This window comes from Hyperolius riggenbachi, chromosome 2, assembly GCF_040937935.1.
Source record: "Hyperolius riggenbachi isolate aHypRig1 chromosome 2, aHypRig1.pri, whole genome shotgun sequence".
NCBI lineage: Eukaryota > Metazoa > Chordata > Amphibia > Anura > Hyperoliidae > Hyperolius > Hyperolius riggenbachi.
Window position 1 is genome coordinate 443,293,576 of NC_090647.1, and position 18,622 is coordinate 443,312,197.

At 43.8% G+C, this 18,622-nt stretch overlaps 1 protein-coding gene across 2 annotated transcripts in view; it reads left to right on the forward strand.

The window, feature by feature from the left end:
* Positions 1-18,622, forward strand: part of LOC137546941 (spermine synthase-like) — a 206,336-nt gene that overhangs the window by 118,285 nt on the left and 69,429 nt on the right. For both annotated transcript variants that reach the window (XM_068270019.1, XM_068270020.1), the window contains exons 7-9: positions 68-157; positions 6,556-6,670; positions 9,824-9,903. In XM_068270019.1, the coding sequence (XP_068126120.1) occupies positions 68-157; positions 6,556-6,670; positions 9,824-9,903 (285 nt within the window). The remainder of the gene's footprint in view (positions 1-67; positions 158-6,555; positions 6,671-9,823; positions 9,904-18,622) is intronic.

Consider the following 18,622-nt stretch of genomic DNA (forward strand, 5'->3'; position numbering starts at 1 on the left):
TGTCAGGCTTTCCCATTACATCGTCATGTGTCATGAACAAATAATCAGACCTTAACATCTACCAAACATAGACCAAATGGTGATCGATGGATGTAAAAAGCACATGCGAAAAACATGCGGTGATGTGTTGGACAATCTTAAAGGGGACTGCTACGAGGTAAGTGTTTCTATGCTGTATTTTATGTTTTTACTGGTTTTCATGCTTTTGTCATTTAGTGGTAAATAAAATGACTGGGCTCAGTTCCCATTGTATTAAAAAATGCTTTGTTTAGTGGAACAAAATTGAACATATCCCAACGGATACAAATGGATCCTGTGCAAAATGAACGGCTAAAGTATGGTGGAGTCTTGGATTTATTCTGTCTCGTACGGATCTGTTGGGTGCGTCGTGGGTATACCGAGTGAGTGGTGACTGGGAATGGAACACATGGATGAAAAACTGATGCTTAGTTATTGAGCTCTGTGAAACTGAAAACCGATCAGTTTTTACTGGATCCGTTTTTAATCTGTGCAGTGTGAACCAAGCTCTAAAGCAGACCTGAACTCAGAACTTGCTCTCTGTTCTAAAAGATAAGCAACAGCATAATGTTTTAAAGAAAGCAATTTCTTTATTGCACCTGATTAAAATCCTGCAATAAATCTGCAGTGTATCTATTTCCTGCTTTCGTGGAAGCTATAGACGTAAGGTTAACACCCTGTGTTTACAAATTAGCTGTTCTGCCGACACAGCTGAGAGATCAAATTACAGTTGTGATTAGTCACAGATGGGAATTAGAGAGGCTAAACTCTCTAAATACATACAGGGTGCATTTCTCTCTGTTTTCCTTCTGTCCTGTGCAAGAGTTCAGGTCCACTTTGAACCTGCATCCTCTCCATAGATGTAAAGTATAGTAGCAAGCTGTATTACACTGACATACTTGTGGTTACTGGGGTTTTCACCCTGGTCACTGCTTCTTGAAAAAGCTGTATTCTGTAGCAATCACCTGCTAGAGCAGGGGTCTCAAACTCAATTTACCTGGGGGCCGCAGGAGGCAAAGTCAGGATGAGCCTGGGCCGCATAATTTCACGTGTCCCCGCCGTAAAACAAGGGCTGCAGAGCCCCCAAATTGCACGGGGGCAATATGCCGGCATTTCCTAGAAAGGGCAGAGCTTTCAGCTTCAGCTCTGCCCCCCCTGACATCAATCGCGGCGGATCGCCGCCTCTGCCCGCCCCTCTCACTCTTTCTTCACAGAGAGGGGCGGGGAGAGGCGGCGATCCGTGCGGCAATTGACGTCAGGAGGGGCAGAGCTACAGCTGGAAGCTCTGCCCCTCAGCGCAGTCGTGGATGTTTGCCCGGGGGATTTGGGGGCTCTGCAGCACTCGTTTAGTGGTGGGGATGCGGCAAATTACTTGGGAGCACTGAAGCGAACTATAAGGTAAAATAGGCAAAAATAGTTCACTTCCGTGTCTCTTTTGCTTTTGCCGGCGGGGGCCACAAAATATTGTATCGAGGGCCGCAAATGGCCCGCGGGCCGCGAGTTTGAGACCCCTGTGCTAGAGAGATGGGAGTGATTATCCCCAACTGCTGCATTCCCACATCACTGTAATCTTACAGATCCCTTCACCCTGTGGACTATTTTGTCATCGAGTTTAAAAAAGCACATAGCAATGTAGTAAACTTTACAACCTATGTGCAGACTTAAAAACCACTGACACTTGAGAATTCTGGGTGTCTTTCGGTCAAGCTGTAAACAGTTGCTATGGTTTCCAGAAAATTTCCTAACAAAGTTATAGAAGCTGAAAGCTAGTCACAAGATAATATCTCATGGCATTAAGGGGTTACTCATGCAAAAAAGAAACCGTGATTTGACGGTTATGCCAGTGTTGGTTTTTTTTTTTTTACCTCTATAGCAGTGGTGTCAAAGTGGATCCGAGGTGAACTTTTACTCATTGCATAATTGTGTTCCTTTCCTATTGTTTATAGGGCATTCCTCAAGCCAAATACTTTTTTGTTTTTGATTTAATACTCGAATTCCATATAAACTAAATAAACCACGCCCACAGGTTTTCAGAGAGCCTTGGCAGTAGCAAGGGCTCATGGGAGCTCAGTCTGGGCAGGAGGAGGAAGTGTTACTAGCCATTGATTTCAGAGGCAGATGGAGGATTAGGTTTTTTTCACAGGCTGAGATACAGATAAGCCTGCCTCTGTGTAATGTTTATAAACCAATGGCTGCTGTCATTGTATCACAGGAAGAAATAATCATGTTCTATTAAAGCTGTTTGCAGCTAGATTTGCTGTGTAAACTATCTAAACTTTAGATAAGATATATAGACAAGTTACTTGTTATAGTTAGTTTTTCATCTTGGATCCGCTTTAAATGCAATTGCATAAGTGGCCAATATCTAAAACACAGTTTAAGTCCAGGGCCAAATTGTTTATTAAACAGTCTCAAACTAAGTGGCGTAACGGTAACTGTGAGTGGAGTGGTCTGAGGGTTTTGGAGGCCTCCTCATCACATTTCTGTGGAGTAGTGCAGTGGAGCAGTATAATATTTAAACTTTTCCTCGTAATCCTGCGCTCACATGTATCACCCTCAATTCCGTAAAATATTACTCATAAAAGAAAAGAGAAAAAACAACAAAACATAGCGTAATACTCTTTTGATGAACTTGTCTCTTATTTACAAACTCCCCAGTGCCATGTATTCACTAGTATATCCACCAGAAGCTCGGTTATCATAAGCCCTCACCATGTGTCACTGCTGCCAGATCACAGACCGCAATAAAAGCCTTATACAGTGAGCACTCCTTCCAAGCTCCCCAAACTGTGAAGCAGACACTCTCACAGTGATTAAACCAAGGACAGGGTCTCACAGGTCCTCACCATTTGTTCTGACTGCCAAATCACAGACAGAAGAAAAGCATAAACCCACAAACTCAATTCACCTCCTCCTGTGTGTAGTCTATTGCACCATCACCAATGGCCTCTCACCTTGTTGGTAGCTGCCCAAATTATAAGACAGCGACCACACTTGTGCTTATCCCAGGCAGTTTCCACAGCATTTCTTCAGCAGTATAACCCACTGCAAGCAGATCTCGCAGCTTCATATCTTATGCTGCAAACCTAATTACTGAAGGAGCTTGACATAGTGTAAAACTGTATCATTTATTTAAAATTGGGTTGACAGTATAATATTTACCTGCTCCAGTGCTGCTTTGGGTCACCTATGATTTTCCTGACAGCTACACACTGTAAGAAGCATGCTTCAGGCTCTGAATGCATCTCACGTGGTCGGAAGCTGGAGGTGTGCAAGCATAGAGCATGTGGCTTCCAGGAAGAACAGGAGAGACCTGTTGCAGTGCTGGAGCATGTAAATATTACAGTGCTTAAAGGGATACTTAAGTCAGGGAGAAAAAAATGAGTTTTTTCACCTGGGGCTTCCCTCAGCCCCCTGCAGCTGATCGGTGCCCTCACAGCCCCGCTCCGATACTCCTGGACCCGCCGGTGACAATTTCCGGTTTCGCCGTCACCGGCTGAAAGGCATGGGAACGCGAGTGATTCTTCGCAAGAAGGCCGCAATAGCAGTATAGGGGGTGCTATTGTGGCTGGGAGTGCGAAGAAATCACTCGCGTTCCCATGCCTGTCAGCCGGTGACGGCGAATTGGGGGTAGTGATCTTGTGGGTCTTTGTTGTGCTCCTCTTCAAACTGCGCTCTAAAGCATCCATTTTCACATGTAATTAAAGTTATTGTAAAGTAGGATTGCTTTAACCAGAAAAGGTACCCTGAGGCTCACTTGCGCTCCTGTGAATTTCGGCATTTGCATTAAATGCTGCACAAATAGGATGTTTAAAATGCCCATTTGCCTTAACATGAATGTAAAGACAATTTGAATAAAATGTCAGCTACTTACCAATGGACATGGAAGGCTCTGGTTCCTATAGAATTTTTCCCTGTCTTCTTTTGCTCCCCTCGTTCCAGCGTTGTCACCCCCGTTGTGTGTACTATACCAATTGGTCGAATATACATCTGTGAGCCCTTGGGAGGCTTGGGAAGCACTCCTGTCTCTGACTGCTTCTGAAGACAGGCACTCCGTACAGCGCATGCGTGAGCACGTTTGCATGCGTAGTATGGAGCCGCCTATCTTCAGAAACACTTGGGGACTCGAGTGATTCCGAAGCCTCCTGAGGTGGATAACTAAAGGGGGTTGACTGTGCTGGAATGAGGAAAGGTAAGGCCGTATATGATCCAGAGCCTTCCCTGTCCATAGGTAAGTGTCTGACTTTTCTTTTTATATTGCCTTTACATTCACTTTAAGTGTTTATGGTTTATAAAACAAGCCATATGTATGGCAGGTTGCTCCAAGCATACTGAATTTTCCTTCTCTACCTCTGTCTCTGCAAGTAAGGGTCGGTTCACACTTGTATACGAAACGTATCCTTGGCTCCGTTTTTTTTTGGCCCGGACCAAAACCGGAGCCACTGATAGCAATGTTAAAAATAGCGTCATTCTTCACACAATTTAAAAACTGAATGGAGGGTACTGATTTGCAGGTTTTTTCACGGACCCCGGATACACACAGGGGCAATGAAAGGCAATAGAAAAACAGTATTCCCTACCACCTGTTCCACCCCTCTATGTCATCCCCCATAGGTGTCCCCGGGTAGCCTGGAGGGGGTAGCAGCCAGAAAGGGGGGCAGTGGGCACAGTGGCAGGGAGGAGAGTCGGCCCCTCTCCCTCACCTCGGTCCCCGCTCCCTCCAGCTATTTGCACAAATGTAATTGTAATGCAGTGAGTAGGGAAGCAATTACCTTCCTTCCTCCGCTCGCCACGTGACTGAAGTATAGAGGGCGGCATTGCAGGAAGTCCTGCGGCGAGCGGAGGAACACAAGGAAGGAAGGTAATTGCATTTTAACCATTACATTTGAGCAAATAGCTGGAGGGGGACAGGGGCCCAGGTGAGAGAGGGGGGTCTGACCCCCCTCCCCGCCGCTATGCCCGCTCCCCCCCTTCCTAGCTGCTACCCCCTCCAGTTCGACCCCCCCACGGCTAGGGCTGGGGATCCGTTTTTTAAAACGCAAACAGATCTAAAACTTATGCTGCAAAGGGCAGCACGGATCCGTTTGTGTTCCGGTTTCTGAAAACTGGACCCCGGACCACAGATTGCGTTCTGCAACTGTACGTAGTGTGGACCGCGCCTAATTACAGACTGGTTCCGTAAGGATGAGATCAGTGTTCTCTGGAGACCATACAATCTGCTTCATGTTCTCCTTGTTCTTTTTACTGTGGATAATGCTTTATGATTTCCGCTATGTGTGTTTGGAGTCACTTTTATACTGTGGAATGAAGTTATGAATTTTGCACTAATCAGAAGTTTAGTTTGTGAAAATGCAGCCTCAGGCCTGAGTGTAGCAGGCAGATATGTCAAGCTTTTTCCTGCTGATTAATAAAAGGCTTTTATGACTTTATTCTTGAAAGCATTCCAACTTTATTACAGCATGAGCACAGCACTATAAATAAATATTACAGCATATGCTTTCTGGTTCCGGAACAGGAAATGAAGAACAGTAAAAAATATTCTACACACACACTCACACTCCCTCTCTCTCTCTCTCTTCGCTGCCGCTTCTGTCACTCTTGGAAACAGTGGTGTAGCAATAGGGGTTGCAGAGGTAGCAACCGCATCGGGGCCCTTGGGTCAGAGGGGCCCTTCCTCAAGCACAATATTAGCTCTCTATTGGCCCTGTGCTGTTAATAATCACTTCTATAGATGTTTTAAATAGTAGTACATGGTTTTACATGGGAACCCCATGTAAAACTTGCACCAGGGCCCATAGCTCCTTAGCTATGCCACTGCTTGGAAATATGTCATCGCTTGCTTTCTGTAGAGGAAGTACCGGGAATTATCTCAGATGGGGACACAGGACAACCATAAAAACATCTAAGAGCACTCCCATCACTTGCTCTATCTGAAAGAAATTGTCCTGGCACAACCCTAATTTAAAGTGTACTCGAGTGTAGTTGCTCAGTACAGTAGAAACCCAAAGGCCCTTATTTAATTCCCCTTTTCTCATAAATTTTCTCTTAGGAGATGTTTCATCTTCTGTTTAAAATAGCTTTTCAGTTTTCTGGAATTGATAAAGTCCCGAAAAGTAGGTGAAAAGGTACTATCAAAATTATATTTGCTTATTGAAGGCTTAAAAGTGGCTTGATGGTGTACAGGCTAGGGGTCCAGCCTCTGACATAAGAGGCGAAGGTTAAAATCTCAGCTCTTCCTATTCAGTAAGCCTGTATCCAGCGTAGTAAGGAGTTATTGGGCAAGACTCCCTAACACTGCTACTGCCTACTGAGCATGCCATACAAGTGCTTTGAGTCAGAGAGTAAAAAATCACTATGCAAATGTGGTTTATTATTATTTAAAAGGCGTTTTATTGATAGTGTGATAATTTCAGGATATTAGGAGTATAATCACTTAGTCCAGAACGCACTGTAGCCATGCATAAGTTCCCAGACATTGTGTTCTCTTATGTAGCCCTTGGTTATTTTATGACTGTCTAATGAGAATTATTTTCTTAGGTTTTGGTTGAAGATTGTGTTCCAGTATTGAAGAGGTATGCCAAAGAAGGGCGAATGTTTGACTGTGTGATTAATGACCTCACTGCTGTCCCCATTTCTACATCTCCAGAAGAAGGTAGCTGTGCTCCGTTCTGAGTTGCATCATTTTGTGTATATGTAATGCAAATTGCAGTATTGCTTAACCGCTTTTGGATGGTCGTAGTTGAAATCCAAGCCCTGTTTATGTCCACCTGCATAGACTTCAACTTCTACATGCCGGCTGGTACTGATCGCGCCGCTGCAGCTCACTCACCCTGCTGTCGGTATGACAGCAGAGCTCTGTGAGCCGGTCAAGGTTTCATTGGCTCCTGACCCTGTGGTCACGACCAGCTCACAGAGTGCTGCTGTCATAGCGACAGCAGGCTGAGTGAGCTTCAGCGACGGGAGAGCGGTGCAATCTGTGGCAGAGGCGGGTTCACATGATGTGGCATTGGTAAGCCCGTTTTTTGTACCAGCAGTCTCTGGTCTTTAAAGTCTGAAGTACAAATTAAAATAATAAATAAACTGATACCTAAGGAGAGGGCAGGCACTGGGTCCTATAGAGCCTTCCCGGGCTCCTCACAGTCCCTGCATATGGCGAAATATTCGCCTACCATAGGCACAGTATTCGACTTGAAGAAGCAGTTCTCACCGCGAAACGCGTTGTCAGCTAAGTGCCTAATAAAGTATCTACCTTTTAGAAATAAAATCAGTGGATGGACTACTTTTTTTTATAAGGTAGGAACTCTGTATACTGTTTTGTCTATAATCAAAGTTTATGGTCCCTGAGCATATAAAGTACACATCACACCGTGCAAACTTATCGGGCGCCTCCTACACCCTTCTACGAATCTTCTTCCACCCCTGGACTGGGGTAACCACTGGACCAAGTGGATTTTTCAAAGGAGTTGCGACCATCCGCCGACAAGGCCGAGTGGGGACGGTACTTCCCCACAAGCGTTCCTAGTGGTTGCTATTATTGCAACCCTCTCTTGTAAGTATAATAGCTCTATTTTTTCACATTGCTATCTGTACTTACAATACTGCACCAGATTGGGCTCCCGGTCTTCCTCCCGTCCTTTTTTTCTATCCTCCCAAATTCCAGACTGATCACATGCTTCTCCATGAGTTCTCCTAGGCTGGGCCAACCCTATTCAGTAGTCTCCGGGGCCACTGCGTACTGCGCTCAGTCGAGTGCCCTCTCTAGCACACTTGCATGCGCACAGTACAGAGATGAGATTGAAATGGAGAAGCCTGCAGGGGAACAAAGACACCGGGAGGAGAACAGGAAGGCTCTATAGGACCCAGAGCCTACCCTCACCTTAGATGAGTATCTGGTTTTTTTTTTTTTGTTTGCTTTTTAATTTTAACTGCACACGTGCTCTAACGGGCTAGAGACAGCAGGTACTGAAGTGGTTAAAACAATGTATTTTCAAAATAAGAGGGTTCACAGTTGTTGGCAAAATGCGGCCTCTGCTTATACAAAGGAAATCGATATTTGCATTTCGGTTTAAAAATTGCAAAACTGCATCTACTGTATGTTTTCTAGTGCATGAAAGAAATACATCTTACAGCATAAAGTTGCAAATTGCAATTGATTTCTCATTGACTATCATTCACTACTGTGAAAAAATGTAGACAAACCTGCATAGCATCTGGAAAATTTGTGCATAAAAATGTTTGTGGTTGCTGTACAGTATATGTATTGTGATCCCTGTCTTACGTGTCCAATAATATTTTTTATTATACCATAACAAGGAAGCGGGCTGTACAATGCAAATTGTTGGTCTTTGGAAGGCAGTAGTTCTGGAAACACTGGTTTATAGCACGCCTGTAAGTTTTAAAGGGACCAAAAAACAGAAAACTGGACTTATCTGGGGCTTTCTCCAGTCCACCGTAGCCTGCGAGGTCCTCCGGCATCCTCCTGGCCCCTTCCGTTGTCCTGCTGGTGGCTTCGGTAATGCGGCACCTTCGGGTGAAGTCTTGCGTGCACGCCCCTGCCGCGTCATCTGAAGCAGAATGTATGGCTGCTGTTTAGAATGCAGTCTTAAAAAATCAGATCTTAAACTTAAAGTCAAACTATGAGACTCTGCTTTATGTTACTAATATTCTATTCCCCATTAGTACTTTACATACAGTTAATTGATTTATAAATTTGCTTTTTCAGTTCAGGTTTGCTTTAAGCACCTGATACTGTTAATGGCAAGAAAACAGTAGCTTCTCATTTGGAACTTCTTATGACCCTGGAAAGATGCAGCTTTATTGCTATCTGTAATAGACCTTCGGCTCTGAATTCTGGACCATATGAAGGCAGTACCATGCAAGGTTTTACAGTTCACCAATTCATCAAGACATACATAAATATGAAATGATGCTTATGACTGTGCCATGAACTTTGAGAATGAACACACTCTAAAATGTAGAACAGGGCAGTGGTTTATGGTGATACAATATTACAGTTATTACCTTCTAAAGGGGCCCAAACACTTAACGAATTTCCCGCCGATATACGGCCGATTCGATCACAGTGATCGAATCGGCTGTGAAATCGCCGCGCACACCGCTGACAGAACGATCGATTTCCGAAATCGATCGTTCCCGTCGATTCCCGTCGATCCGTACGTGCGGAAGATTTTTCTCGATCGCCGGCGGGTCGGGAGTGCGTCGATAGCGGCGTTTCGAATGCCAGACGACCGACGCAATACAGCGGGTATACATTACCTGTTCCGGCCGGCGCAAGTCCCCTGGTCCCCGCTGTCTTCTTTCCGCGCTGGGTTCCGGACCGGCTGCAGCTACACAGAACTTCCTGTCCCGGCAGGAAGTTTGAACAGTAGAGCGCCCTCTACTGTTTAAACTTCCCCTGGACAGGAAGTTCAGTAGCTGCAGGAACGGTCTGGAGCCCGGAGCGGAGAAGAAGACAGCGGGGACCAGGGGACTCGCGCCGGCCGGAACAGGTAATGGTATGCAGGGGGGGGGGAGGAGGGCGGCAGCTCCACAGATTGTGATCGGTTTCAGGCTGAAATCGATTCACAATCTGTTTGCAGTTATGGGGGCCATACGATCCCTCTCTGATCAGATTCGATCAGAGAGGGATCTATCTGTTGGTCGAATCTGATAGCAAATCGACCAGTGTATGGCCACCTTAAGAGATATGAAGATATGCAAATTAACTCATTGTTTTGTATGGTGCGACTGTCCTAGATTCACAACTATTTTATTGTAATTATCTCCTTGCCCCCCCCTTTCTTAGATTCTACTTGGGAATTTTTACGCTTAATTTTGGACCTTTCCATGAAAGTCTTGAAACTAGATGGAACATACTTCTCTCAGGTTAGTATATATAAAATGGCTTGTTCTTTTGCAATTTGCAAAGAAAAAAAATTTTGTTTTCTGTGAGCGAAAGCAAGTGATAATGAACTTTTGCAGGGCACAAGTCTATTAACCATTTCAGCCCGCGGAGATTTTTCGCCTTATGCATCAGAGCAATTTTCACCTCACATTAATTCGCTAATAACTTTATCACTACTTAACACAATTTATTGATCTATATCTTGTTTTTTCCGCCACTAATTAGGCTTTCTTTGAGCGGTACATTTTGCTAAGAATTATTTTTTTTATAAATGCATTTTAACAGGATTAATAAGAAAAAAATGGAAAAAATTCATTATTTCTCAGTTTTCGTCCATTATAGTTTTAAAATAATCCACGCTACCATAATTAAAACCTATGTATTTTATTTGCCCGTTTGTCTCGGTTATGACTCCATTTAAATTTTGTCCCTATCACAATGTATGGCACCAATATTTTATTTGGAAATAAGGGTGCATTTTTTCCTGTTTTGCGTCCATCATTTACAAGCTTATAATTTAAAACATGTTCGTAGTATACCCCCTTCAAATGAATATTTAAAAAGTTCAGACCCTTAGGTAACTATTTATGTTTTTTTGTTTTTTTTTTAATTGTAATTTTTTTTTCCATTAAAAATTTTATTTGGGTAATATTTTGGTGTAGGAAATAAACAGTTAATTTTTAATGTTATTATATGTGTAAATTGTAATGTAAAAAATATGTAGATGTAGTTTTACTATTTGGCCACAAGATGGCCACCTTGAGTTTTTTTTCTCCTTGTGCTTCTCGCTAACCGGAAGCACAAGGAGGACGCAGAAAATTTTATTTGCAAAAAGACTAAAGCCTCTAGTAAGAGCGCTTCGTTTTTTCTGCTGGGGACACAGATCGGTGATCGGGAACCATGTTCCCATTCACTGATCCCAGGGCTACCGGTGGACAGCACAGGGGCGCGCCCGCGATCACGCGCGGGAGCGCAGCAGAGCAGTCGCCTGGAAGTGAGCATCACGTCCGGGCGGCAGAAATGGTTAATACAACAGCAAAGTCCCCAAAACTGGTAAGTGAAGACTAGTCCCTATTTTTCCTCATAGCATGACCTTCTCTATACTGCATTGGAGCAAAACGAGGCCTTTTCTGTACTTATGGATCTTACCATTCTAACCAGTAGGTGGAGCTCTTTTAATGAACCCAAGGCAAACCTTGGGTCAAACAACTCATACCTACCTAAAAAGGTGGAAGCTTCTGGATCCTGTAGAACCTCTCAAGCCTGTCCTCAAGTACCACCAACAATGAGTTTTGTGGAAATCCAAAGAAGTAGTTAATTAGCTCTGCTGAGACACTAATTACCTCACCTGTGAATGTTTGTGGTTTTCTGTAAAACATGCACTGTTGGTGGTACTTGAGGACAGGGTTGGAAAGCCCTGTTGTAGAAGCTTACCTTGTTTCTCATCCCTGCTGCCTCGATGGGACTCTCTGGAAGATCTGGGCTACGCTCCTCTGCATGCAGGAGTGCGGTCGTGCTGCACCCGCATGAGAGCGCAATACAGAAACGCTTGTGCGTGAAGAGGCGTGCAGCCCAGGTCTTCAATCCAACAAACTCTTGGATTTCTTTAGCGGGTCCACAAACAGCAACGGTAGTCCGGAGGAGGCGTGGGAAGCCTCTACAAGATTCCTTCCTTTTGGGTATGTATTTTTAACCCAAAGTAGTCCTCAGGTACACTTTAACAAAAGCAGCAAAAAGTAGCAGTACTAAGACTAATCATCTCCTTTAATTTAATTTAAAAAAAAATGCTGCACTGTAGCCAAGTGTCTGCTATTTACAATTAGACTTCCTGTATAAAAACTGAAAAAAAGGAGTGTTTTATATTTTCTTTCATTTTCTATGTTTGTTAGCTTAGTGCCAGCTGGAGATGGAATAGCTGTCGTGGACAACACCTACTCTGTTTTTCCTTCTCCCATTTTCTAATGCTAGAAGCTGTAAGCTAAGCACAGAGCTGTGTGAAGGATGGGCAGGGCAGCAGCTCTCTGCAGCAGGGCTTGGACAGAATGATGTGTGCAGGGAATACTGGATGAGAATGAATGTAGAAAAATGTGAGGTAATGCACGGTAACCATGGTAACAATTGTGCTATCTGTACATTAAAGGGAATAAGAACTAGGAAATCATAGACTGAAAAGGACTAATGAATTCTGGAAGACAGTAATTGGAGTCTCTGCATTTCATGATAGGCAAAAACTGTGTTCTATGTAAAAGAAGCCGTGAAAGACTCTGACGCTAGTATCTGGTAGCCTCTTACAGACTCTTCATGTTTTTAATACATCAATCACCATTGTATACAGTAAGAAAACATTATGTAGAAGTGAAAATAAACTCAAGATCAAGTGCTTCTTAAAACGGTGGGAGCATATTGGAAAAACAGAGGAGGACATCCTGGTGATATAAGTGGTTGGATGTGTGATGCATGGTGCTGCATTGCCACACCTGTGGTGCAATTCCAGCCTGTTTACTTAGTGACGGATATGGAGTTTACCATATTCATTTCCTTTAAAACAATGCCAAGTGCCAGGCTGGCCTGCTAATCGTACCTTCTTCATTACTGTTTGAATTACACACCTGAATCAAGCTTGTGGTTACTGTGGTCAAACCTTAGGGCTCTTTTCCACTATGAAATGCGATTGCGATCGCGATTGCGATCGCGATCGCAATCGCATTTCAATTTCCACCATGCGATTGCGATTGAGCTACTATACTCATTATAGTCCAGCTCAATCGCATACAAAACGCAGCAGGACGACGATTGCGCTTTGACCAAAATCGCATCGCAATCGGATCGCACTAATGGAAATTGCTGTTGCAGTTTCCATTAGTTTAATGTACCTTGCGATTTGCAGTCAGAAGCAAATCGCAAATCGCAGGCTAGTGGAAAAAGGCCCTTAGTCCGAGTACCGATCTGCATACTGGGTCTCAACGAAAACCCAATGTAAGGGGAAAAAGGTGACAATGACTTACCTTCTTCAAGGCCCTCACAGTCTGTCAGATTCCTAGCTGTGCTTCCTATAGTCTCCAGTGTGCCGCTATCTTCTTCTGAAGGATTGCCAACTGTGCATGTGCGACCCTAGCCTCGTGCTTCTTTGATCGCGCATGTGCAGTTTAAGTCTATGAACTGCGCATGCACAGAAGGGTCATGGGAGCGCAATCTAGGAGATATATGGCCAGGGCTGCACTTGCACAGTAGCTGTGACTAGCGGATCTTTCGGAGGGGGGCAGCAGCGCACTGAAGTACACAGAGCACTGCAAGCGACCTGGTAGACTGTGGAATTGCTAGAACATGCCTCAGGTAAGTAAATCTCAACTTTTCCCTCACCTCGGGTATTCTTTAACCACTTAATGACATGCTGACTTATAAAAACGTCCTGGAGCTCTTAATGGCTACAGGACGTTTTTATAAGTCAGACAGTGCTGCTGCTGCTGTGCATGTGCACGTGCATCCCCGTGCACGTGAAAATGGTGGAAAGAAAAAACCCCACCCAAAAAAAAAAAAAAAACACTTTTATTTACAAATGATGTATTGTCACCATACTTTGTACTAGGGACAAATAGGCAGATAAAATGTGCGGGTTTTATGCACAGTAGCAGTGTTTATATTAAAACTATAGGGGATGACATTGGAGAAATAGTGTATTTTTTCATTTTTTCCTTGTTTTCCCTTTAAAATGCATAGAAAATAAGGTAATTACTGAAAACAAATATCAACCCCAAAAAGCCCAATTGGTGGTGAAAAAAACAAGATATAGATGCATTGTGATTAGTAGTGATTAAGCTATTGGCAAATGAAAGGGATGAGCATGGAAAGGTGAAAATCGCTCTTGTCCATTAGGGTAAAAACCGCCTTGGGGTGAAGTGGTTACACTTACTCAGTTGCTCTCAGTTATAACTGAAAGATGTAATGATCCGCTCAGCTGGATGCACTGGCAGACAGCTGTTTGACCATTCCTCTAGTCTGTGGGCTGCAGGTCTCTGCAAGAGAGACCTGTCTTTCCATTACAAGTTTCTGGTCTGTTCTGCTGCTGAGGAATCTGCATACACTCGTTATGCAAATCCCCTACCTGCCTCCTTTGATAACTGGCAATATAAAGAGCTATGTTTCCCAGAGTCCTTTGCTGGTCATAAGGGTTAGTCCTGTGGAACACTCTTGGAGTGTCAGCCTTGCTCATTGTTTGAAGATTAGTTTAGAGTAATTCCTGGAACTGCACTAGGCAGATTCCCTAGTGCAGTTAGGATTGCATATCTGTTTTGTTTGTCTGTTGCGATTGTCCTGTCCCAGCGGTGGTCGACAGGAAGTCGTTCTGATCTTTGTTCTTGGAGTATAGCTGGAGCAGCGGTTGCTACCAGCTATCTCATCTGATCTGTCTTGCCAGGATCGCACTCGCCTTGCGCTAGTGCTGTGGATCCGTCTGATCTCCATCTCTCTTTCTATACCTGGATCGCACTCTCCTTGCGCTAGTGCTGTGGATCCTTCTGTTCTGTCTTCCTGGATCGCACTAGCCTCTTGCGCTAGTGCTGTGGATCCTATCTCCCACTTATTCCTGTTTTCGTGTATCTGTCTTGTCTGTTACGAACGCTTGCTGGAGACTCGGTGAGGTAACCGTTAAGCAAGCGCTCGCGTCCTCTGTTTCATGTTTGTCTGTCGGTGGTTAGTTAAGCGTGCTTGTCTCTGTTGTGCTTATCACGCGGAGACCGCGCATAAAAGCGTGCACTGTTGCGAATGAGTGCGGTGTTCGCGTTTAGCTAGCGTTTGTTATTTTCCTTATCTTCTCATTGTATGATTTGCTGTGCCTTTGCTACTCTCGTGCTCTGCCTTGCTGTAGCCTTGTGTCACCTCTGGCAATCGCCTCTCTCGCGATTGCGTTCCTACTTCATATCTACTGTTGTGTATGCACCGTCGCGGGTTGGCGACTAGTTTGGTGCACACACATACAATCTGTCCCTGTGCTCATTCTCTTTCGCAATCGCTTCTCTGGCGATTGCGTTCTCACTTGGTTTCCTTTGTTGTGTGTCCGCTGTCGCAGGGTGGCGGCTAGATTGGTGGACATACATACATTCCTCATCTGTGCTTATTCAGTCTTGTGTCGCTGTTAGCAATCGCCATCTCTGGCGATTGCCTTCTCTCCTGTTCTTCATGGTTGTGTATGCACTGTCGCGGATTGGCGACTAGATTGGTGCACACACATACCCTCTGTCGCTTTGCTCTCTCTCCTTCAGGGCTATCTTGCCCTGCGTTTCTTCCCTTCATGCAATTCCTGTCTGGCGTCTGTGGCAGGGCAGAGGAGCTGTTCCTCTGCACTCCACAGCTCCACCTGTCGACAGGAATTTCCCTCTACAGGTGCATTGCACCTTTTGCTGGGTTCCCGCAAATTACACGCTTGTGGAGGATTTCCGCAGTGTCAGCGCACGTCTTGTGCGCTGATCACGGAGAGAATCCCACAATCGTTACAAAAGACAACTGATTTTCGAAGTAATGTCCATGTTTTCCTATGGCTCTGTTCCCACTATACGTGTTTTAACTGAAAGCTTTTTTACAATGCACTGCCATGGAAAAAAATGCACACTAATGCATGTGCGTTAGTGCGCGTTGGTACACGTTTTTCCCATAGCAGTGCATTGTGAAAAAGCTTTCAGCTTTCAGTTAACCACTCAGCCTTTACCCCCCCTTAAGGACCAGCACTGATTTCTAAGATCTGTGCTAGGTGGGCTCTACAGCCCCCAGCACAGATCAAACAACAGGCAGAGCAACCAGATCGCCCCCCTTTTTTCCCCCATGATGTGCTGGGGGGGGTCTGATCGCTCCTGCATGCATTTGGGTGGCGGGGGGGGGGCACCTCAAAGCCCCCTCCACCGCAGGATTCCCCCTCTCCCTCTTCTACCTCCCTGCCCCGGAGATCGGAGGCTGCACAGGAACGGATCTGTCCTGTGCAGCCTCTAACAGGCTCCTGCCTGTCGTGACAGCGATCCCCGGCCGCTGATTGGCCGGGGATCGCTGATTTAGTACAACGCTGCTACTGTTAGCAGCGTTGTAAAAATGTAAACAAAGCAGATTATTTCCGCTTGTGTTTACATTTAGCCTGCGAGCTGCGATCGGCTGCCCGCAGGCTATTTACGGAGCCCCAAGCCGTGAATTGACAGGAAGCAGCCGCTCACGCGAGCGGCTGTTTCCTGATTAATTAGCCGGCGTCGCTGGTCCTGCAGCTACCACTTTGCCAACGGTCGGCAACTTGCGGTCGGCAAGTGGTTAAAAAGCGTATAGTGGGAACTGAGCCATAGGAAAACATGGACATTACATTGAAAATCAATTGTCTTCCAGTTATAACTGAGAGCAACTGATTAAGTGGACCCATATATTCACCAAACAGTAAAGTAAGTTGCCATGGCTGCCAGGAAGTGTTTTCAGCAGGTTTTGAACATCATAGTTGGTTGCAGTCTGGAATGAAAATCTAATTCTGATAGTATTAAATTAAAGAAAGGTTTATGTACTGTATCAACAATATATGCAATACTATATTGATTTTTTTTTTTAAACTAAAGTGTAGGCTTAATTTCCAATGTACAGCACAGGTGGCCATACATTTATTCATCAACACACGGCACCAGGGTTACTCTTTGTTGCTGTACTAATTACATACAGTTACAGTGAGAAGCGATAACTGCTGTGCATCAAATAAGTGGGAACACCAGATCTTCTGATGGCCTTGCATACTCTATAAGCGTTGCTGAAATGCACCCAGACAGCAGTGTGTATAGTGGAAATGAGGCCTTAGTCACATGACCTATATACTAAGCATGAAAGGGTTCTCAGTCTTAAAGGATACCAGAGCCCAAATGAATCTGAGTAACTGGGGTTCTCCTTTCTGCCCCCTCCGGTACCTGTAATTGCTCTCCGTCTCTGTCTACCAGTCAGCTTGGCCGTGCATCAGTTCTCCCGCGCTGGCTGGGCTGCACAGGTACTAGTACAGCACGCAACCCTGGCCAGGAGAGCTTTGTGCATGCATGTGACATCATGGGTGATGTCAATATATATATATATATATATATATATATATATATATATATATATACATACATACATACATACATACATACATACATACATACATACATACATACATACATACATACATACATACATACATACATACATACATATACATATATACATATATACATATATATATATATATATATATATATATATATATATATATATATCCAATACATGTACGGCCAGAGCTAAGACTCATTATAATAATTTAGTATAATGAGTCTTCGCTCTGGCCATACATGTATTGATTACTAGCCACTGCTGATTGAATTGGCTGGGGATGTGTTGTCCCTAGCATGCCTGCATCAATCAATTTTTTCCTGATTTCAGGTAGCTTATGAATCAACATCAGAAATTATTCTGATAAAAGTTGTTCTACAACAAGAATTGTGTTACCCTATATAGTGATTCACCTCATGAAATCTTTATTGAGTGAGTAATAATTTGCAAAGCTCAAATCAAAGCAAATGTTGGTTACCATGGCAAATTAAAATGCTAAAATAATGAAGGTTTTGTAATTCTGTTGTTCAGATTTACTTATCAGCAACACAGAATGCCACCCACTTACTTAAAGGGGAACTGAAGAGAGAGGTATATTGCGGCTGCCATGTTTGTTTCCTTTTAAGCAATACCAGTTGCCTGGCAGCCCTACTGATCCTCTGCCTCTAATACTATTAGCCATAGCCCCTGAACAAGCATGCAGCTTGTTTTTAAATATCTGTTCAATTTAAGAATTGCAATAAATTTTTCTGACTAATTGTAACATTTTAAAAATATGACCAATGTACCACACACGTATGTTCAATTTATCCCCAATGATGATAAAAATGATTGGAAACTTTGATAAAATTGATAGGGTGTGTATATTAATAAATGGACAATTCAACACACACCATACAATCTTTAGAAAGATTGAAGAAAAATATCTGGCATTCCGAATCGATTAAAATCGAAGAAAACTGGAAATCCGATCGGATTTTTCAGTCGAATGAAAACAAAGCTTTCGATTTTTTTGGGAGATCCGATCGTTTTAATCGAATTAACGTAAAATCGGATCATTTTATTGTATCGTGTGTGGCCACCTTTAGAGAGAGATCTAACCAAATCGATTTGACTTTGATGTAAATACTATACACACAAACCTAAATACCTGGGTATCCCTTTATCTCATGCTGGCCATATATGGATTTTGTGAACCAATCAAGCATTCGATTTAATTATTTTTGGAAATTGGTCTTTTGTGTATGGGCAAGCAACAGATCTCTTCCTAATCGGATTCAGTCAGATGAGATCTGTCTGGTCGATGCATGGGTTACCTTTTAATATTATTATTATTATTATTATTATTTAGTATTTATATAGCGCCGACATATTACGCAGCGCTGTACAATGTATATATATATCTTGTCACTAACTGTCCCTCAAAGGAGCTCACAGTCTAATCCCTACCATTGCCATATGTCTATATTATGTAGTGTAAGTACTGTAGTCTAGGGCCAATTTTTTTTTTTTAGGGATAGCCAATTAACTTATCCGTATGTTTTTGGAATGTGGGAGGAAACCGGAGTGCCCGGAGGAAACCCACGCAGACACGGAGAGAACATACAA